Genomic DNA, 20088 nt, shown 5'->3' with positions numbered 1-20088 from the left:
AATTAAACAAGCACAAATAAGAATTATGTTAACATCAATTAAACAAATCAACTTTTACAAATCACCCTTTACAAATCAATTAAACAATCAAAAAATAAGCAATAATTATTAGAGAAAATAACACTTCTACTATTGAATCAACTTTTGCAGCCATACATCATTTTCACGCAGCTCACTTCTGAGATTAACCTGCATAAACCAAACATTTGCTCAAACAACACTTTCTACACATCTAAAACCTACAAACAGCAAATTATTGAATTCTAGGTACTTAACCAAACATTTTCAAACCACAAGCCTATAAACATACTAATTGTTTATGGACATTTTTATAACGCGGATGCAGGTAGGCAACGTCTCGTATATATCGATCTAGCCATATAATGTCGAAACCACAAGCCTATTGCAGCTCTATCTATATCGGTGGGAGATAGATACTTTATACTTCCTGTGATCAAACGGTCCAACGCCAAGCATACGAGAGGACCACAATCCCCTCTGGGTCCTTTCGTTTGTTGTGGTGTGGTCTCGTCTCTGCTAACTGTAATATTGAGCTTCTTTGGCTTCTTGTTTCCAGAACGAGTCCAATAATTTATCGCATCCAAGTATTTAGCCAAATAAGAGCTCCATCCCTTAATAATATCTCTTAAATCAGCCAATGATATGTAATTTATCATGCTGTCATATACTATTGCCTTAAGAGATGGGATCTGAAGCTCGACGAGAAGCCAATGGTTACGTTCTAAAACAGGGATAAACACCTGCAATCATAAGTAATAATTCATTCATTTGCGCACTTATTTATGAATACCTTTAAACTCAATCTAAAATAAACACTAACCTTATCGACCTCCCACCATGCAGGATAAAGTTTAGCTTGTCCATTGCCCAACGCAAATGATTCATCTCGTTGATTCTTCAAGTGAACGGCGTTAAAAGACGTCGGCATAATTGTATACCGTGTATTTCTTTTATTTTCCTTAAGTTTCCTAATTATTAGAAGACGTGACACCCACGCATCGATATGTTGTTTTACAAAAAAAGACATATATTAGTAACTTACATAAATTTACAAAAAAAATAATCAAATGAAAATATAAGAAAAATATAAGACTTACCCCTCCATCGAAATAGCCATTGTCTTCAACCCCTAATAATACGCCCCACCAAGACCGATCAAGCAACAAATAGATATCATCATTGAGCTTGCATATGTCAGTGAAACACCCCTGGCTTCGCTCATGTAGATAAAAATCAACTGCGGTCTTAGCCCAAAGGGTGTTATCCAGAATTGTGTCCGGTAGTTGTTTCCTCTCCTCTTCAGATACCGGTATGGTACTGGCCGGTAACTCATACGAGAGCCAACTTGAATCCATCATGTCCGGCACGTCAGAGGGTTTCTCAAGAATCCTACATATGACGCCATGTGAATCGGGCTCTTGAATGGTGGGAGGGACTTCTTCAACAATGACAGTGGCCTCTTGAACGGTGGGAGGGGACTCTCGAGGAATGATAGGGGCCTCTTCAACGATATGAGTGGACTCTTGAGGGATGATAGGCGAGTCGGGCTTCTTCTTGCGGTGTCTTCGCACTATTGGGGTATACGGAGACTTAATAGCACGTGCACGCCGTCTGATGCGTGAACTCTGTCGTGCAAGAAAAACCCGACGTAAAGCATCCACATTATCGGTCCGCTAAATAAAAATACAAATATCAGTAAATAAACATACATGATATTTAAACAGTGAAAACAAAGATAAATATATTTCAAACTTTCAACCAAAAGACAAAACAAAGACAAATACTAACTTCACAGTGTTAAAGTAAAAAGTTTAGCAGTTTTGGCAGCAACCGAATAAATTTACTAAGCAATCTAAGTGAAATGGTTAATTTAAGTGAAATTACGAGTAAATTTATCATCAAGTTAAATATGGAAAATCTTAAACTTACCTCGTTGCGTAGAGTATGAACCTCATTCTGCAACGATACTACCATCTCACGTAGAGCGGCAACCTCACCACGTAAAGTAGACACCTCCACACGCCATGCACCATCGTTATCGCGTAGAGTACCGATCTCCTCACGCAAGACATTGACCTCATCACGTAACTCCCTTGACTCATCCCGTGGAGGTGGAGAACAGGGAGATAGAAGTCGTGGCATCTTTGTCGGTCGCCTATCATGAGGTGATGGTGGAGAAGAGACTCGATGATGTGACGGGATAGGTGATGGCTCTCGTTGTAGAGGTGTATAGTCAGGTCGATCAGGTGATGGCTCTGGGTGAGATGATGGCTCTCGAAGTGGAGGAAGTGGAGGCTGCTCATCATTCGTGCCATCAAAAAAACGCTGACTAGCTTGCCACCAATCAGTGGCAAGCTCAGCCTCCGTGGGTGTCAGTCTCATTAATGGAGTGTTGGCCTCCTAAAAATATAAAAACTAAAACAAAGTTAAACGTCTACTATTAATAACTTGTTTATATATGATAGTATTTGTGTTAACTTACATTATTTATTGTCGCATATGGTATTAAGTCTTCCCAATCCAACATACGTTTCCTCTTCCAGGAAATAGCCCTAGGAATATCATCTGAGGATTTTAATGCATATGTCCGCATGCTGGGGAAAGCCTCGAATATCCAAATCTACAAACAATATAATAACAAACATTAGTAATTGTTAAATAATTAATTATAATTTTGAAAACATTATATAGAAATTCTTACCTTAAAGGCCCAAACAAAGCCTGACAAAGTGTATTTCGACCCATCGCCCCGCAAACTTTTGCGGTCATCAAAGGCAGAAGACAACTTAGTCCAGGTAGCTTTCCATATATACGAACCCCACGGAAACAGATTCCATGCATTTAGGTCCTCTACCAATAATATTAGCTCCTGAGGAATAGGTTGTCTGGCCTCTCTGCCTAAAAAGCCGGCATACAAAAGTAGTAGAAGACATACTCGGACAACATCGACGTCATTCATCCGAGTAAAACCATCTTTCTTATTAAACAATTTCTTCATGTTGTCGACGTGTAAGTTCGGCTTCTCTATTGACTCATCAGGAAAAACCCTGGATAACCATGATGGGCGGGTGATATGATGAGTGTACCGGCCTACATCATCGTGTCCGAATCGTAGACCAGTGATTAAGCAGAACTCCTTCCGCCCAAAACAAGTATACGCCGGTGGAAAATGAAACCATATCTCTTCCTCACCACGTTGTATACTGTCGGGTAGATCGCTAGTCATGGTCTGAAGCCACAAATGGGTCAAACTAGCATCTCCACCCGGATGCTGTACTCTCAGCCATGGCCCGAAGCAGGTTTCTTCAAACAATTTTCTTTGTGCAGGTAAAAGCTTCGATGCAATTGTAGTGGCTAGGCTAACTTTATTCCTTAATGTCAATGAAGCCGAAAAAAATTTCTACAAAAAAACAATAAACATACCAAGTTAGATATACCAAAAATTACACTGTCAAGATATACCAAAAACAAAACAATAAACATAAATAGTAGTTTATTCTTGAAACTAAAATTTGCAACACTATTTTTGTCTTTTGGTTGAAATGAAAATCGCAACGAGATAATGAGAATCGCAACGCGGAAATGACTATCGCAACGAGAGAATCGCAACGCGAAATGACTATCGCGACCAGACGATCGCAACGTGAAATGAAAATCGCAACCGCGAAATAAAAATCTCAACGCGAAATGAAAATCGCAATGCGATTTTGGTTTCGCGTTGCGATTTTTATTTCGCGTTGCGATAGTTATTTCCGCGTTGCGATTTTCATTCTCGAAACTATTCTTCTTCTGCATTACTTCAACCAAAAGACAAAGCAAAGACAAATACTAACTTCACAGGCTAAACAGTTTAGCAGTATTGGCAGCAATCGAATGAATTTAATAAGAAATCTAAGTGAAATGGTTAATCTATTATTGAAATTACCAGTAAACTTATCATCAATCTCAATATGAAAAACCTAAAATAATGCAAAAATTTCAAAATAAAAATAAAAAAAACTAACACTCGGATGTTGATTTTCCATTTCTGAATGATTGTGAGGGATTTTTGACTGTGAATGGTTGTGAGGGATTTCTCCGGCGATGGGGACGAAAATCTTCGGAGATGGGGACGGATTTCACCGTAGAGAGTGAGAGATGGAGATGGGACTGAGTGTTGTGTTTTTGGGTTTGAGGTTATGAGTTGCGATTACTGTGGACGGTTCAGTTTCCGATTTATTAAGAAAAAATTCGTGTTTGGAATTTGAAAAAAAAAATACGCGTTAATATGAATGGCGCTATGTAAATCGCGTTGCGAAAGTCAGAATCGCGTTGCGAAAGTCAGTATCTCGTTGCGATTTTGTATTATAGCATTGCGATAGTAAGTATCGCATTGCGATAGTCAGTATCGCATTGCGATTTTCCCAATTCGCGTTGCGATTTACTTATTCGCATTGCGAATTGGGAAAATCGCAACGACATTGTATACCATCGCAACGCGATTTCCAACTATCGCAACGCGAAATGCAACGCGAATTTGCGATAATGGAGATCGCGTTGCGAATTAGCGATCGCATTACGATTTTGTTGGTCATTTTGGCAAATCCGGAAAAAGTTGGTTAAAATCGTATATTATATGAGATTTTTGGTCACTGAGGTTATTTTCTCTTAAGTTTAATAGATAAGACATTTACCTTCAATTGTAGCTAACAAGGTTTGATATATACAACTAAATTATATCACATTTACTAAAGAATAGTAATTTATTTATTTATTAAATTATATCATATTTACGTTTGATAGCCAGTAAATAATGCATTTAAATATCCAATAAAGCAGAAAAAAAATTACTAACAAAGGTCAATGTTTTTCATGCATGGAAAATGCATATAACTAAGTAAGAATTTTGGAGTAAACAAAAATCACAAGATTAATTATTTTTAAATGAAAAAAATATTTAATATGTGATCTATTTTTAACAAGTAGTTGAAAAACAATATTTTAAATTATTTACTTTTGTTATTATATCAGATACGTGTTTATTGTTATATTAAGCTGCCATTAGGTTCAATGGTAAGTTACACTTACGGTCATTAAATAATTTTTTATTTAAATCATCAAATTATCAACAATCATAACAACAGTTAATTTATTATTGTTTAAATATACTACTGAAAACCTATCAAATTAAATCCAGGTTGTACTACTACTAGGCTTATGATCTAATTAAAAAAAGGTATTCTGAGATAATTTGTGCTTCATGTAGTCGTTGTTTGCTTTATTAGACCATCTACATACAGTGAAAATTAATCATCTAAAGAACATCACAACACCAGAAATGAATATTTGATGGATAAAAATTGTTATTTATCATCTCTTATTTTCTATAGATACAAAGATGGTGTGATGACTTCTCAATGCCCAAGAATTTTTATCACTTAAATTTAATGATTTCAGAACTGTGAATTCTGATACTAATTTAATGATGATTAAATTTTAAAAAAGAATTATAATATATCTTAAGATTCGATAGTGAATATCAAAAAATATTTAAAAAGTTATATCTTAAAACGCAAGCTAACTTATAGGAAGAAGAGAGTATTACGTCATGTTGTGCAAGGCAAGGTTAGAGATGGTATTTTAGTACACGACAAGACGATTTTGGACGAACCATACATAGTGGAGCCGACACGCGCGCTAAGACAACTCATACAAACCGAGTCAACTGATTACTACCCACACGGAGCAGTTTCAATACAACAAACTCGACCACTATGTACCCATTACTTCATTACAAGACAAGACAAAACATACATTATCAGATTCCTACCCCAACATGATAATGGTAGAAACCGATCCATAAGTTGCAAACAGAAAGGCGAAAATGAGAGAATAACTCCCCCCCCCTGAAACAGTGCATCTAACTTATTTATAAGACAGGTCACATTCTATGCAATGTAAATAAGTTGCAGAATTATGGGACCTTCCACGTTTTTATTGAAGCCCATATGATAAACCTGCTAACTTCTACAGCTACTGATAAGCTAAAAAAAGATAGCCATGTAAGAAAAAACAGTTTTGGCTCAGTGGAAGAGGAGTAAGGTCCATCTCCCTGCAAGTGGTCAGTACGGCCGAGAGTTGATGCTCAATAGGATGCGCTTTCGGCCTTGCTATTGTTACTAGAACATCATTGAAACATCTTGTTTTGGCATGGTGTCCATCCCAACTGCTTGTGTATCTTCATTGTAATCAAACGAAGCCAAATCAAACGGGGAGCCAAACATCAATTTCGAACTGTTGTTCTTATTGTTGTAGTTGGTCTCAAAGGGTGAATTCAAAGACTTATATCGGTCAAATTGGCATTCCCCTTGTGGAAACATCTGATTATCACGGGGCATATTTGACTCACCGATGAGGTTTCCCTCCATCATGATCCCTTGACCATGGAAGAATTCATCCTGTTGTGGCTGGAATTTCAGCTGAAGAAGATTTTGACCTTCTGTAACTGGATTTTTACTGGGATTCAGGTTCTTGTTTCCTTGAACATTGTTATCGTATATTGACAAGAGCTCAGTGATCATTTTCTGTCCATCTTCCGGAACTCCAAGACCTGACAGATCAAATGGTGCTGGAACAGAAGTAATAGATTGCAGCCGGCTTTGGTTGTGCAAATGATTGAGGGAAGATAACCGGTTTCACTTCATTCGTGTTAACCAACCCATTGAACTGTGAAGAGGAGTTTCTATGATGACAAGCTAGTTGATGATTATCCCTGGCGGTCCGTTCATGAAAACCAAGTAGGGGTTCACTATAAGGACAATGGAGAAACATGCAAGTGTAGATCTTCTTGTCAGAGTTTATATCACTGGATGGATTCCTCTTTCGTACCAAATCCAAATTAACAACTCCTCCCTTAAAAGGAAAAGTTGATTGCTGGATGATCCTCATTCTATCCGTACCCAAGTTTCATGAATTCAGATTCACAGGTTTGCACTCTTGTATATCAAAGCTTGCTTCATCTTCCGCCCCCTCATCATACTCACTGCAGTCATTTATAACCAAGGATCCACTTCCTCCACTTGAGGACAACGGTGGGCAGGAATCAGGGTAAAGCTTACAGACCAACGCCTCCTCCTGGTTTAATGATAGCGAGCCAAGTTGCACTTTCTTTTGCAGTTATCTTGTCCTGCAAACACTTAGACTGTCGTACAAGCTTGCGGATCTTCGCAATATCAGGAAACATATGCTTGATTACAGCCGTAAGAACCCCCGCTTTCCAAGCCTTCTTCAAGTCATGAGGTTTCCTATAAGGAGGAGGGCCTTGATCTTTGGACAATCCTAATTGTGGCCACCATTCTTCAGTTCCAGTAGGCCACCATGGAGGGGGGACACCTTTATCTAAAGGAAAGCGCCTTTGAGGTGGATCACAGTGTTGCATCAGTGCAGACAAAATAGAACCAAGAGTTGCATCTTGAAGTTCTTGCAAGGTATTTGGTGCCGGGCCAATCGAGTTACAGCCATCATCCTTGCAAAGAATCAAATTGTCCACCTGGTACTTTGCGATAGCAGCAGGACCATTTCGATCAAACCTTACTTTATCCTTCCACCATTCTCGAAGATTGTCAGATGCCCCGGTTACCGGCTTTCCCTATTCCGGAATAATCCCATAAACAAAACCTTGAGCCTTACAAACTTCCATCTTCTTCAACATTTACTTCAATATCCCATCCTGCGCCTTCGTCATTTTCTTTCTCCTCGCCTGTTCTTGTGACTGGTGCTGCTTAGCAATATCAATCCCGTCCTTACCATTAACCTGGTCTTTAAGACGTTTGAGTCGCATTTTGTCCCACCACATCCTCCTCTCAAGTTCATCCACATCGGTACCCTCGTCACTATAATCATCCTCCACTGCAGCATCTTCTTCAATTTGTGGGGTGGCCGCCAGATCCTTTTCCACATGGGGAGCATTGAAGAAATCCAGATCCCCACAGATTCCCATCTCATCGAACATGATCATTATTCCAACCAAGATAGGACGCTGGATAAGCCCAAGACTCGAGGGGAATTCTCCGACTCAACCGATAAAGCTTCAAGCTTCTCCTAATATCTGTTAGAACTTAGAACCGGTGTAACTTCAAATTCCCCAATAACGGACATTATTGACCTGTATAAAATAATAAATGTTAACAGATGCCCTGCACTGGAAACGAAATTCTTAATAAAGACGAAAAGCCGGGTAACATAAGCCATAGCACCATAAGCATAAACATCAAAGATTTTCCATTTCCAACAAGCTAGAGATTTCCAAGAAATATCAATTGATCATCTGCATATATAAGAAAGTAAGCATGAAATAAATTCTGATTCATACATATTAAATTTATGGACCATCATATACAAGTCAGATCTCCAGATCAACTAAAGGAAAGTTTTAAATAGGAGCTGAAAACAAAGAAGTAAGCTCAAGTTGATTGGATCAGATACAGCCAGGAACTCAACTTTATCAACCATTATCAAAATTCAAGATGAAAAAATACCCAAATTGATAACCAAAACTTCTTTTTCAATCCATAATCAATGACATGGTTTTAAAAAGTAATAGATAACCTAAACCAAGCAATTAAAACCACAACTTTATCAACCAATATAATTAAGAAAAAAAAGAGAATCAAAACGTCAACTGTCGCAATCAATAACTAAAACCCAATTCGGAAAATTAAATAAATAAAAAGTCCATATCAGAAAACTGAAGACCCAGTCCAAAAAGACTTACCGGAGGAGGAGAAAAAGCTCAAAGAAGCCATTTTGGCAACGCACAGAGTCAGAGAGGTAATACTGAAGAAAGGGGTAGCTGCCTGTAGGGGGGTTGTAAACGAGCCGAGTCGAGTTTGAGTATTATTGAACTCGACTCGACTCGAAAATTTTAAAATGAAGCTCGACTCGATTCGAAAACTCGCGAGCTTAAAATTTTTAAGCTCGAATCGAACTCGAAATCCTAAACTGAAGCTCGTGAGGAGTCTCGAAATAAAAAAAAATTCTTAAACTTAACTCGATTGAAGCTTTAAACTCAAACTCGAACATGAACCTTAAATACAAGAAATTTTAATGTATTTTTTTATAAAAAAATAAATACATAAATTTTAATATTATTAATAATTTATTTATAAAAAAATAAAATTTTAATATATTATATTTTCGAGCTGCTCACGAGTTTTTCGAGTCGAATATCGAGTAGCTCGTTTTGGCTCGTTAAGAACTCAAGTCGAGCTCGAATCGAGTTCATTCGATCCGAGTATTTATCGAATTTTGATCGAATCAATCTCGAATAACTCACTATCTATCTCGTCTTATTTACGACCTTAACTGCCGTTGATGATTTTGATAGTATGGAAAGTGGGATAAACTATTGGCTATCTGTAAGAAAAAATAAAGTAAAAAATGTTATGTAATAAAATAAAATAAAATAATATGTTTTAATTAAAAAAAAAAACAGGAAACGGAGGAAAGTAGAAAAGAAGAGGTCAGGTTAATCCAACCTAATTCTTGGGATAATGGTATCTTTTTTATAATCTTGTGAGAAATATTAATTGATTGAGACAGACGAAAATAGCCTTAAATTAAGGTCTTCATCCCTTATTAAAGGAGTTTCTACTTCCTTTTTCATTATTTTTTAGTTTTTGCTCCTCTAATCATTCTTGTGTTTAATTAATTGGAATAGCTTCAATTATTCATTGATATCAACTCTTCTAAAACGAGCATGCTCCATATTTTCATCAAATTCTTTCTTTTAAAAACAATGTTAAAGTTTACGGTGGAATTATTAAAAATGAGTTAATCTAGTGGGACGAGATATTATATATTTTAAGCAAAGTTACAAGTTTGAATCTTCAGAGTAGCCCTATACTAAACCTTTACAAAATTTGATCTAAATTAGTCACTCGTGATTTATTAAAAAAGTTACCATGGAATTGGGTTGTATTTTTCAAATAATGTGTTGGGTAAAAAATAATTCCTCGGATAATGCCATGAAGAAATTATTTCGTGTAATAGGGTGAATGCTACAATGTGCCCCCAATGTCGCGCTGTCGTCCTGGCATCCCAGCCAACCCCTCGAAGACGCATGTGTGTCCATGCATTTATGGCCATCCCTCGAAGACACATGGCTTTACATGAGTGGCCGGCAAAGTCGCATGGCTTGTCATGTGTCTCCTTCCGGCGAAGTCGTCTCCCTCTTGTGTGGTCGGCAAACTTGCATACGTCTCCCTCTCGCATGGCCGACAAAGTCGCATGGCTTGCCCTACGTGTCTCTCTCTGCATGCCACTCACGTAGGTGCAGGCTGATAGGTAGCTGACATTAGAATGATAAAAGCTTAACCCATACCCCTATCCTAACCCATACCTTGTAATAACAAGTTGAATATAAATTTCTTTCAACTATATATATATATATATATAAGAATGAAATCTGAGCAATTTTAATTAAGAAAATTGATAGAGGGAGCATAAGAAATTGCAAAGAAGATTAACAGATGGAGCATTTCAGAAAATTTGGTGTGTGTTTTTCTTTCGTTATTCTAATTTTAGTATGTATTATATGGTAAATTGGTTTAAATTTATGTTATTTTGTCTGAAATTAGTCTAATAGGTTTTTTTTGCAAAAAGAAGGTGAATTAAGTTTGAAGAAATTTTATTTGAGGTATTTTACTATTGATTATTATGTTAATATTATTTGTTATAAATATTTGTTAATTTTACTATTGTTGTTATGTTAATATTATTTTTATATTGTATAATATCATTTTTACGATTTATAATCATAGTGTACCATAACTTTTCATTCTAAATACAAAAATTTAATTTGTAGAGAAAATTAGCAACAATTTTTCACGATTATCTATTATAATGAACATATTATGAAAAATAAGGTTGAAGTTGTTTTTCAGTTTAAAAGACCTATAAATATGATGTTCAAAAGGGACATCACATTTGTAGAAATGAAACAGAGGATAGAAAGGAAAATTTGAGCTACAGTTGATGGTTTGAAGTACAAGTTTATGGCGAATATACCTCAATACCACATATACCTCCATACCACATGCCTGAATCATCCAAAACTTCTAGTGAATTTTCGATTGGGATGCAATTTAGAGGAAAAATGAAGCTACGTTGGCGATTAAAGAGTATTGCATCAAAGTCCATGTTGATATCCATGTTGCAGAGTCCAACAAAAAAACTATATATGCGAAGTGTGTTAAATATGGCCCAAAGTGCAATTGGAAGATCAAAGTATCCAAAATTCAGAGGCACGATGCTTGGGTCATCACAAGGTACATGTTTGCGAAACTCAACCGAACAAGACCACCAGATTTTGGACTCCAATGTAATATGTGAATAGGTGAAGGTGTTGGTTTAGAAGAATCCAAGGATCACTTGTTCAGTGTTAGTTACATCTATTCGAAGCCAATTTGGATACCAAGTAAAATACGACAAGGTTTGGAATGCGAAAATGAAGGCAATGAAGTTGGCATATGGAGATTGGGATACATCATACAATGAGCTACCACATTTGTTACAAGCAATGAAGCAATTTATCCCGGGAACCATAGTGAAGTCTCAAACCATGCTATTTTATGTTGAAATCTTCTAGGTTATCGTACATTCTCCGCACGAAAAATGAAATGCATGTGTTTCTGGCCTCTAACGTTCAATCAATGCACTTATCAAAACCAGGACCAACATATACTCTCGAACAAATATAACATAATAAAATCTAGCCTCTTCTAGATGATATTCAATTAAAGGGTGTGGCTTAGCGAGAATTTTGATTCGATGATGGGGGACTTGCTGCTCGTATTCCTACAATTATAATATTCATGAAATTAATCAATTAATCATAAAATAAACTTCTACCATTTAATGATAATATTTTCTTTTCTCAAATAAAAATATTTTATTAAATAATAATAACACCATCGCTCCCAAATGGCTCGAAATATATTAAGCATCAAGATGAAGTAGTTTATTTTGTTCTACCATTTGAACGAATATGTAGAAAAATAATTTTAATAACAATTTAATATAAACATCAAAGAAAAAATAAATTTACTTGACCCAATTATTTATTTTTTCTTTTTCTTTTTCTTCTTTATTTCTTTATTTCTTCTCATCATCTTCTTCTTTACTCCAGTGCCTCCCTCCCTTCCATACACCCAATATCTAATAAACTTACCTCTATTATTGTTTCACCAACTGACTCCCAACCTACCTCTATTATTGCTGCAAAATGCAACCTTTATTTTTGCCTTATGCATGGGCTCAGGCTGCCATGCATGCATCGTCATTGGTGCCCCTTACACGGGCATAGACTATCGCGTCAAGGGTGTTTGGGGAGGACATGCATGTAGTGAGAGATGCCATGCTTCTCGTTCGTCTTTGAGGGGTTTCTGGGTGAGAGATGCATGGCTCCCCATGCATTATTGAGGGGGTTTATGGCACGCCTTTCACCATGCATGCAAGCATGCAGTGGAGGGTGTAGGGTTTATGGGGCTAAAACACATGGAATACTATTCGATCTTGGTGGGGAAAAACACATGTAGCATGGTGCGACCTTGGTGGGTTCCGGCTAAGTCGCGAGGAGTATAATGCAACTCCTATGTACACTGTAGCATTCACCCTATTCGACAAAATAATCTCTCAATATCATTATCTGATGAAATTTTTTCCTCAGCACATTATTTGAAAAATTCAGTCGTGGAATTGAATTGTATGAAGTTTCAAATCAAAATTCATTTTTTGTTTAAATTTTAAATGCATTAAACATTAGATACAATTTTTAAAATTTTAGGTTTAATGTTACGTAATGAAAATAATTTTTAAAGGTAAAAGGGCATATGAAATCTTATACTTTAAATAATTTAGCAGTCAATATGGCTCATCACTCAATAATGTGAATTACCACTTCAACATTATAGTGGTTATCGACGAAAATTGTTGATCAAAATGTCATATTAGATTTGTTTTATGAGTTTGAAGGTCACATTGAGTGAAAAAATAATTCAAGGATCACATTGATTTTTTTCAAAGGTATATAGACCTTAAAGGTCTTTTTACATTTTTTAAAAAGAAAAATATAATAGTACAAAAATATCTTAAATTAAATTATGAATATTATTTTAAAGGATAAAGTATACAAATGATCCTTGACTATAGGATAATGCTTTATTGAGTCCCTTGACTAATAATGTTACAAAATGGTCCATCGATTATAAGGAGTTGTTTTGTTGAGTCACTCGACTATTAAAAGTTACAAATAGGGATGGGCATGGGTCGTGATGGGTCGGATTTTTGGTCCACTCGACCTGACCTGAGAACAATAACACCTCCACTCGAAATCTGACCCGACCCACATAATATATACCCTCCACCCGACCTGACTTTTTGAGATAAAATTCGAACTCGACCCGACCCAAAATAATAATAAAAATATTATTTTTATTCAATAAAAATAGTGATTTAATTGAAAAAATAATATATAGAGGGGTATTATTGTAATTATTCCTAAATATATAGGTACAGTTATATTTATTTTGGGTCAGGTCAGGTATTTTTACCCTAAACCAAATTCGACCCGACCCGAACAAAACCTTTAAAAAAACCCGACCCAAACCTAATTTTTTTAAAAAAAACCGACCCGATCGAAACCCGTCGAGTCGGGTTCGGGTCCCATGCCCATCCCTAATTACAAATGACATTCGAATATTTATTATGTTTCAAACTCTTTATTTCTCGTTAAAATTTTGACGACATTCTGAGTTGTACGTTAATCTACTGACTAATATATGATAAAATTTGATCTCATACTCTCAAATGATTACTATATCTCTTGCAACATGTTAACGTCCAACTCAGATGACCACTACTTTTTTTTAATGAAAAAAGAACGAGTTTGGAATATTATGAATAGTCAAGTGACTATCGTGTAACTTTTAATTGTCGAGGGACTCAACAAAATAATTTCCTATAGTCGAGGAACCATTTTATAATATCTAAAAATCAAGAGATTTAATAAAATAATATGCTATAATGGGGGAGATTATTTATATATTTTACTCTGTCTTATATACACTTTAAGTTTTAAAATATTTTTTATATCTGTATTCAAAACACAAAACTCCATTCTAAATTAAGTTTTAAAAATATTTTTATATTTTTCTTCAAAAAAACAAAACTCCATTCTAAATTAATTCATAAACTAAAAGGTATTCCATAAAATCTTCAAATTATCTATAACATTCTAATTTAATTCTTTCATCAACGTAATGTTAATTTTATTAATTTAAAAGTGTTGAGAATTAAATTTATGATGTTTAAAATTTTTAAAGCAGTATATAATATATAAATTAATAATAATCTTATTGATATTTTGAAAATTTAATTATTTTTTTAAAAGGTTAGGATGGGCTTGGACTTTTAATATAATTGACACCAATTAAGTAATTTCGTAGGCAAAGTTTTTTTAAGATCTTAAATCGGAGCACACTACCTTCTTCTAATCACATACTAATGAGAAAATTGAATCTATTTGGACGCGGGCCAACCATGTCGAGATGATTGCCTAATTGGATGATGGATGGTAACACGTCACAAGAATACACGGCAGCTATTTATTGGTTCTAAACAACAATTAAGACCCGGATATTTCACCGGGTCTACTCAACAGAAAAACCCGAAGAAGCCCCGGAAAAAAAATCCCAAAGAAACTGAAATCAAGAGGAACCAATCGCACTTAATATTTTAATAATCCGTGGAGTTTTCATGTAACAACAGCTTAGCAGATTTCTGTCTCGATCCAGGATCAGAATTAACAGGTAATACATAAACCTCTTTGGTTTTTAATTGTTTTAATATTAATCACACTATAATGTTTCGAAATTTAACAGGTTGGTTCAACCACTAATTTCAATTTATCGTCTTAATTTTCGTTTGCTATTGATTAATGGGTTCTTAAAAAGCTTTTGGGTAAGCACGATTCTGGGTGTTGAATTTGCTGGGAAAGGAACAAGGTTGAAAGGGTAAAGCCTAATTCAATAACAAAAACGAGAATGATGATTTTTTTGTTTGTTTGGTAAATGGTGGGAAAATGAAGATAAATGAGAAACGTTTGATTGTACTAGCTTATTTGGTATATTATTTATTTATTTTTAATGTTGGGAATTATTCTATTTTAGGGTTTCTATGGATTTTGATTGTAACTAGGAAATCAAATAAATTACATAGAATTTTGTTGTTGAAAGGGGGAAAACTGAATCACTTTTGATGGTTCTTGGAATGATTAGTATGGGTAGTAATTTTTGGGGTGGTTATGAGTTTGACAATTTCTATTGATAGGGTTGAGGATTAGAGTTGTTCTGAATGGGGATTCAAACAACGGGATCCCAAAGCAATGACCAACAGCCTCTTTCACAGCCATCTCCATTGATGAGGCAGAATTCATGGTATAGTCTCACTCTTAATGAATTTGAAAACCAGATGGGGAACGTGGGGAAGCCCCTAGGTAGTATGAACCTTGACGAACTTCTTAATAATGTATGGAGTAATGAATCGAATCCAACCTTGGGGATGAACAACGGAAGTATATCATCATCGTCTTCTCTCCCACGTCAGGCTAGCCTAACTTTGGTTAGAGCTCTGAATGGGAAGATGGTTGATCAAGTTTGGACTGAGATACAACAAGGTCAGAAGAGGAGGTATGGTGAGGAGATGAAGGATCATAAAAGAGAACCAACGCTTGGTGAAACCACGTTGGAGGATTTTCTGGTACAAGCAGGACTTTTTGTTGCTGATACATCATTGGCTCCTACTATGGAATTGCATACACAACAGAGTTTACCACTGCAGCTCAGATCGTCACCTACCCCTTCGATTGGCACAATATCGGACACACCAATGACAGGGCGGAAAAGAGATGCTGAAGACGCATTTGAGAAGAGCATTGAGAGGAGGTTAAGGAGAAAGATCAAGAATAGGGAATCTGCTGCCCGATCACGTGCCAGAATGCAGGCAAGTGTTTAACATGTATTTGGCTTATTGATAGTTCTCAGCTATTTGTTCCTTTAAGTTTATGCAGCCATGGTCTTCTTGTTTTGCACAGGCTTACCATAATGAGCTGGTTAACAAGGTTTCACGATTAGAAGAGGATAATATAAAGCTCAAAAGAGAGAAGGTAGAATCTTTGCCCATATTTCTCCGGTTTGACATCTACACCCGAAACTTGTTTTTCAGAGGATATAATTGCACATTTTTTGTTTGTTTTTACTTTTTTCTCATAGATTTTGTAAGTGAATAATGATTTGGCCAGTATCACTCAAAGCTTTATGACGTCAATAAGGCACTGGGGTTTCCCTCTTGACATACTGAATATCGGAACAGCTAACCTATTCTTTTAACATGCTTGCAGGAATTCGATATAAAATTTCAGTGTGAAACATCTGAACCAAATTATCAGCTAAGAAGAACAAGTTCTGCCATTTTCTGACGTGTTTTCCGTTGTTTCAAGTTTTCTAGTTGCCAAAATATTAGGCTATCCAGTTGGCTTGTCGATGGAACTGCTTCGGGAATTAATCCAAGGGTTTGGTCTTTTGTACTTTTATAATTATATATGTTGGTTTTCTTCAGCTTCCATAAACTGCCATGTTTATAAGTTAGGCTCTGTTTATTTGGCTGAAAGACAACTGAATTGGTGTTGATTAGGGTTAATTCTACCTGTAAGTTAAAGCAAAGTAGAAATAGTTAGCACTGCGGTAGAAGACTGTGTCTAACAAATGAAAAATCTTATGCAAATATTAAGTGTTGTGATATTTTCCCATGAAATGTAATGATATTTGCAGGTGTTTTTCATTCTTAAGCTCCACCAATAGCATCAAGCAAGAAATATTGCTTTAAGAAAGAGTAATTAAAATTCATGTGGCAAAATTACAGACTCGTTCAGATGATCTACTTGCTCTTAAGAAAGAGTAGCTTTTATATGAATTTGTCTTCATTCACTTCTTCGACATGCTTTTTAATATCGTTTCCTTGAGTTTTAATACGCTGTCTTGATATCATCCCTAGCTGTGTTTCTTTTCTTTGGGAGGGGCATGGTGATCAGATTCACATAAAATTGCACAATTATTACCTAAGCACAATACAGTATTTGGGTGTGGCACATGCAAATAAATTTACCAATTCTTCATCTAACAATTTCATGAAATTTGTTTACTTGCAACTTTCTCAATCAAATACAAGTTTTGTAGAAAAGAGCTGGATTACTTGAGAGAGAAAATTAGCCAACTATGGCATATATCTCTGTAAAATGGGAAAAGAGAGTCTGGCCAGGAGATGCAATAGTATACAAGAACCATACACAACTTCCATTTTTTTCCCATTACGCCAATCGGACTAATTATTTAGCTCAATACGACACAATCAAAATTATTTAAGGAACTACGATATTTGGTACAATGTTCATGGAACTCATCACACTAACATGATAAGTTCCACTAGAAAATATATTTCAATGGACCCAGATGTTGGGTCCAATAATTTTTTGGAAATCATCATATCGATGTGATGTATTTCATTAAAATAATATTTTTTGAATTTAGAGATTGTTTTTTTTTTTCAAAATAATTTTTTCTAGGAAAAAAACCATGGAATTTGTCATGCCGATATGACGAGTTCCAATGATCATATTGATAATTTTTATTAGATGCAAAGTACAAAATTTTACATTCGAAATATTAACTCATACATCAAATTACATCAGAAACATTAACCTACAATACATCAGAAACATTAACCCCCTACATTACATTACAATACAATAGAAGCATTAAGTGGTTACCCACACATCTTAGTCTTCATAGTTAGTTGACTCGTCAGATATTGAGTTAAGTTTTTTAATACTCCATTCTTTCTCTTGTTTCCTTCTCTATATAAATAGTTCAAGTTCTTGAAGTTCAGCTTCTATATTGTCAGGAGATTTTGTTTTTGATGTGGAAGGAGTTGCGACTTGCTTGTGATACTCCACAAATACGTCAACATTACTCACCAAATTGGTAATGTATGCGTCAATCATTGTTCGAACTGCAACATCATTGTTCAGATAACCCATTGATGAATGTTGTGGAACCGAAAAGGTTGGAAACATGAACTGTAGTAAAGAAAGTGTTAAATCTTCAGTAGCTCCAACCTTGTTTGAAATTTTCGTCGTCAAGTCAAAAAGTCGAATGTATCCCTCGAAGGAGATGATAAAAGATTTTCCCTTACAATAAATTGTTGCTAAAATTGTTATCATGAAATTTTTTGAAATATGAACTTGAATAATGAAGTTTTATGTCTGATATAGGCATGACTATATATAACACTGAAAAAGTTATGGTGAATTATGATAGGTTATGATGAATTATTAAATATGGTTAAAAACATTATTCAATTGTTTGATATATCACTAAATTGAAGTGATATATCACTGAAAAGTTTAGAAATGAAGTGATTGGGCACTGAAAATGTTTTTGTTATTGTGCATTAAATGGTCTATGAGAAAAAGATGTTTTTCATTAAAGAATTGGTAAAAAACATCGTTAAATGGTCTGATATATCACTGAAAAGTTTCTATCATTGTTCATTAAATGGTCTTTGAGGAAAGGACATTTCCATTAAAGCATTGGTAAAAACATCATTCAATGGATTGATATATCACTGAATTGAAGTGATATATCATTGAAAAGTTTCTGTCATTGTGCATTAAATGTCTATGAGAAAATGACGTTTTTCATTAAAACATTGGTCAAAAACATTATTCAATGGTATGATGTATCACTGAATTAAAGTGACACATCACTGAAAAGTTTCTGTCATTGTGAATTAAATGGTCATTAATATTATGTGAATCTTCACAAAACTGCTATTTTTTTGAATACACAAAACTGCTACTTTTTACAACTTCATTGAAGCAACATAAAATTTTCTCAAACAATGGCTGACAATTTTTTTACAGATGTCCATTCTAATGGTCAAATTATACAAATTGATGATGGTGCTATGTTTACATCACAGAGGTCCATAAACATGATGTTCCCTATAGATGTATCTCATCGCAAAATTAAGTAGAAAATTGAAAGAAAACTTGGAGCTTATGTTTTATGTTTGAGTTATCGACATATAATCTTAAAGACTCCTCTCACATATAGAACAATCTAGCTTAAGTATGATGTCGATGTTTTTGTTACGGTTGGACTAAATCAATCATCAAATAATCAAATGATCGATATTTATGCTAAAATGACAAATCCATTAGATCTTCCCATCTCATAAACAACTTCTCCCGTCATTGAAGAACCAATACCATCTATACCACATGAAAGTGGTACATATAATAACCTTGTTGGGTGATTTGGTGAAAGCCTTGTTGAGTTTAGCGAGGATGATGAAATTATCATTCCAATGATGGAAGACCACGACACACCAATACTTGATGATTCTAATATCACCGAGACTGTTTCAAAGGGATAAGGTTTCGATATTAAGGGTGATGTATGGGAGGCAGTGGTTTCTCACAGGGTCATTGATTGCAAAATGCTCTAAGGGGTACCTCCAACATCAGATCAACGGAGTTAACAGTTAGGTCCCAATTTGAAACTAAAAAAGATTTACAACTAGTAGTGAGCAAGTATTATATCAAAGCCCCTATCGAATTCTATGTGGTAGAGTCTGATCAAAAGACATATTTCATTAGGTGTATAAACCATAATGTCGGGTGTAAGTGAAGGATGCAAGTTTCGTACTTACAACGGAAGATATTATGAGAAGTGAAAAGGTTCAACGATCAACACACATGTACATGTGAAGCTTCTGGTAAAAAAAACTGAAGGATAATAATTTCAGTGATAGTGTGATCCATTTGTAGTAAATTTGGTTATACTCTATCTGACTATAAATCATGTATGGCGAAAAGGAAAACAATGACACTGTTGTACGACGATTGGGATAAGTCATATAATGAGCTACCAAATTTATTGCACACAATGAAAATTTTTCATCCCTGGAATC

The 20088-nt window shown here is 35.2% G+C and overlaps 1 protein-coding gene and 1 pseudogene across 3 annotated transcripts; one reads left to right on the top strand and one right to left on the bottom strand.

The window, feature by feature from the left end:
* Window positions 1–5991: 5991 nt before the first annotated feature.
* Window positions 5992–8104, bottom strand: LOC120199299 (annotated as a pseudogene).
* Window positions 8105–14716: 6612 nt separating this feature from the next.
* Window positions 14717–16817, top strand: LOC120199298 (ABSCISIC ACID-INSENSITIVE 5-like protein 2). 3 transcript variants are annotated; one of them, XM_039200425.1, is made up of 5 exons: window positions 14717–14867; window positions 15366–15816; window positions 15898–16059; window positions 16151–16222; window positions 16457–16817. In XM_039200425.1, the coding sequence occupies exons 2-5, from the start codon at window positions 15412–15414 to the stop codon at window positions 16532–16534; spliced, it is 717 nt and encodes a 238-aa protein (XP_039056356.1). In that variant the 5' UTR covers window positions 14717–14867; window positions 15366–15411; the 3' UTR covers window positions 16535–16817. The 3 variants fall into 3 exon arrangements, with proteins under 3 accessions (XP_039056356.1, XP_039056355.1, XP_039056354.1); XM_039200424.1 differs by having other exon boundaries at window positions 15388–16059; window positions 16457–16816; XM_039200423.1 differs by having other exon boundaries at window positions 14717–14869; window positions 15368–16059; window positions 16457–16815.
* The last annotated feature ends 3271 nt before the right edge of the window (window positions 16818–20088 follow it).

The sequence above is a fragment of the Hibiscus syriacus genome, unplaced genomic scaffold (assembly GCF_006381635.1).
Source record: "Hibiscus syriacus cultivar Baekdansim isolate YM2019G1 unplaced genomic scaffold, ASM638163v2 tig00005406_pilon, whole genome shotgun sequence".
In the NCBI taxonomy this organism is placed as follows: domain Eukaryota; kingdom Viridiplantae; phylum Streptophyta; class Magnoliopsida; order Malvales; family Malvaceae; genus Hibiscus; species Hibiscus syriacus.
The sequence above is the reverse complement of the archived record's forward strand: the minus strand, read 5'-3'. Positions and strand labels throughout refer to the sequence as shown.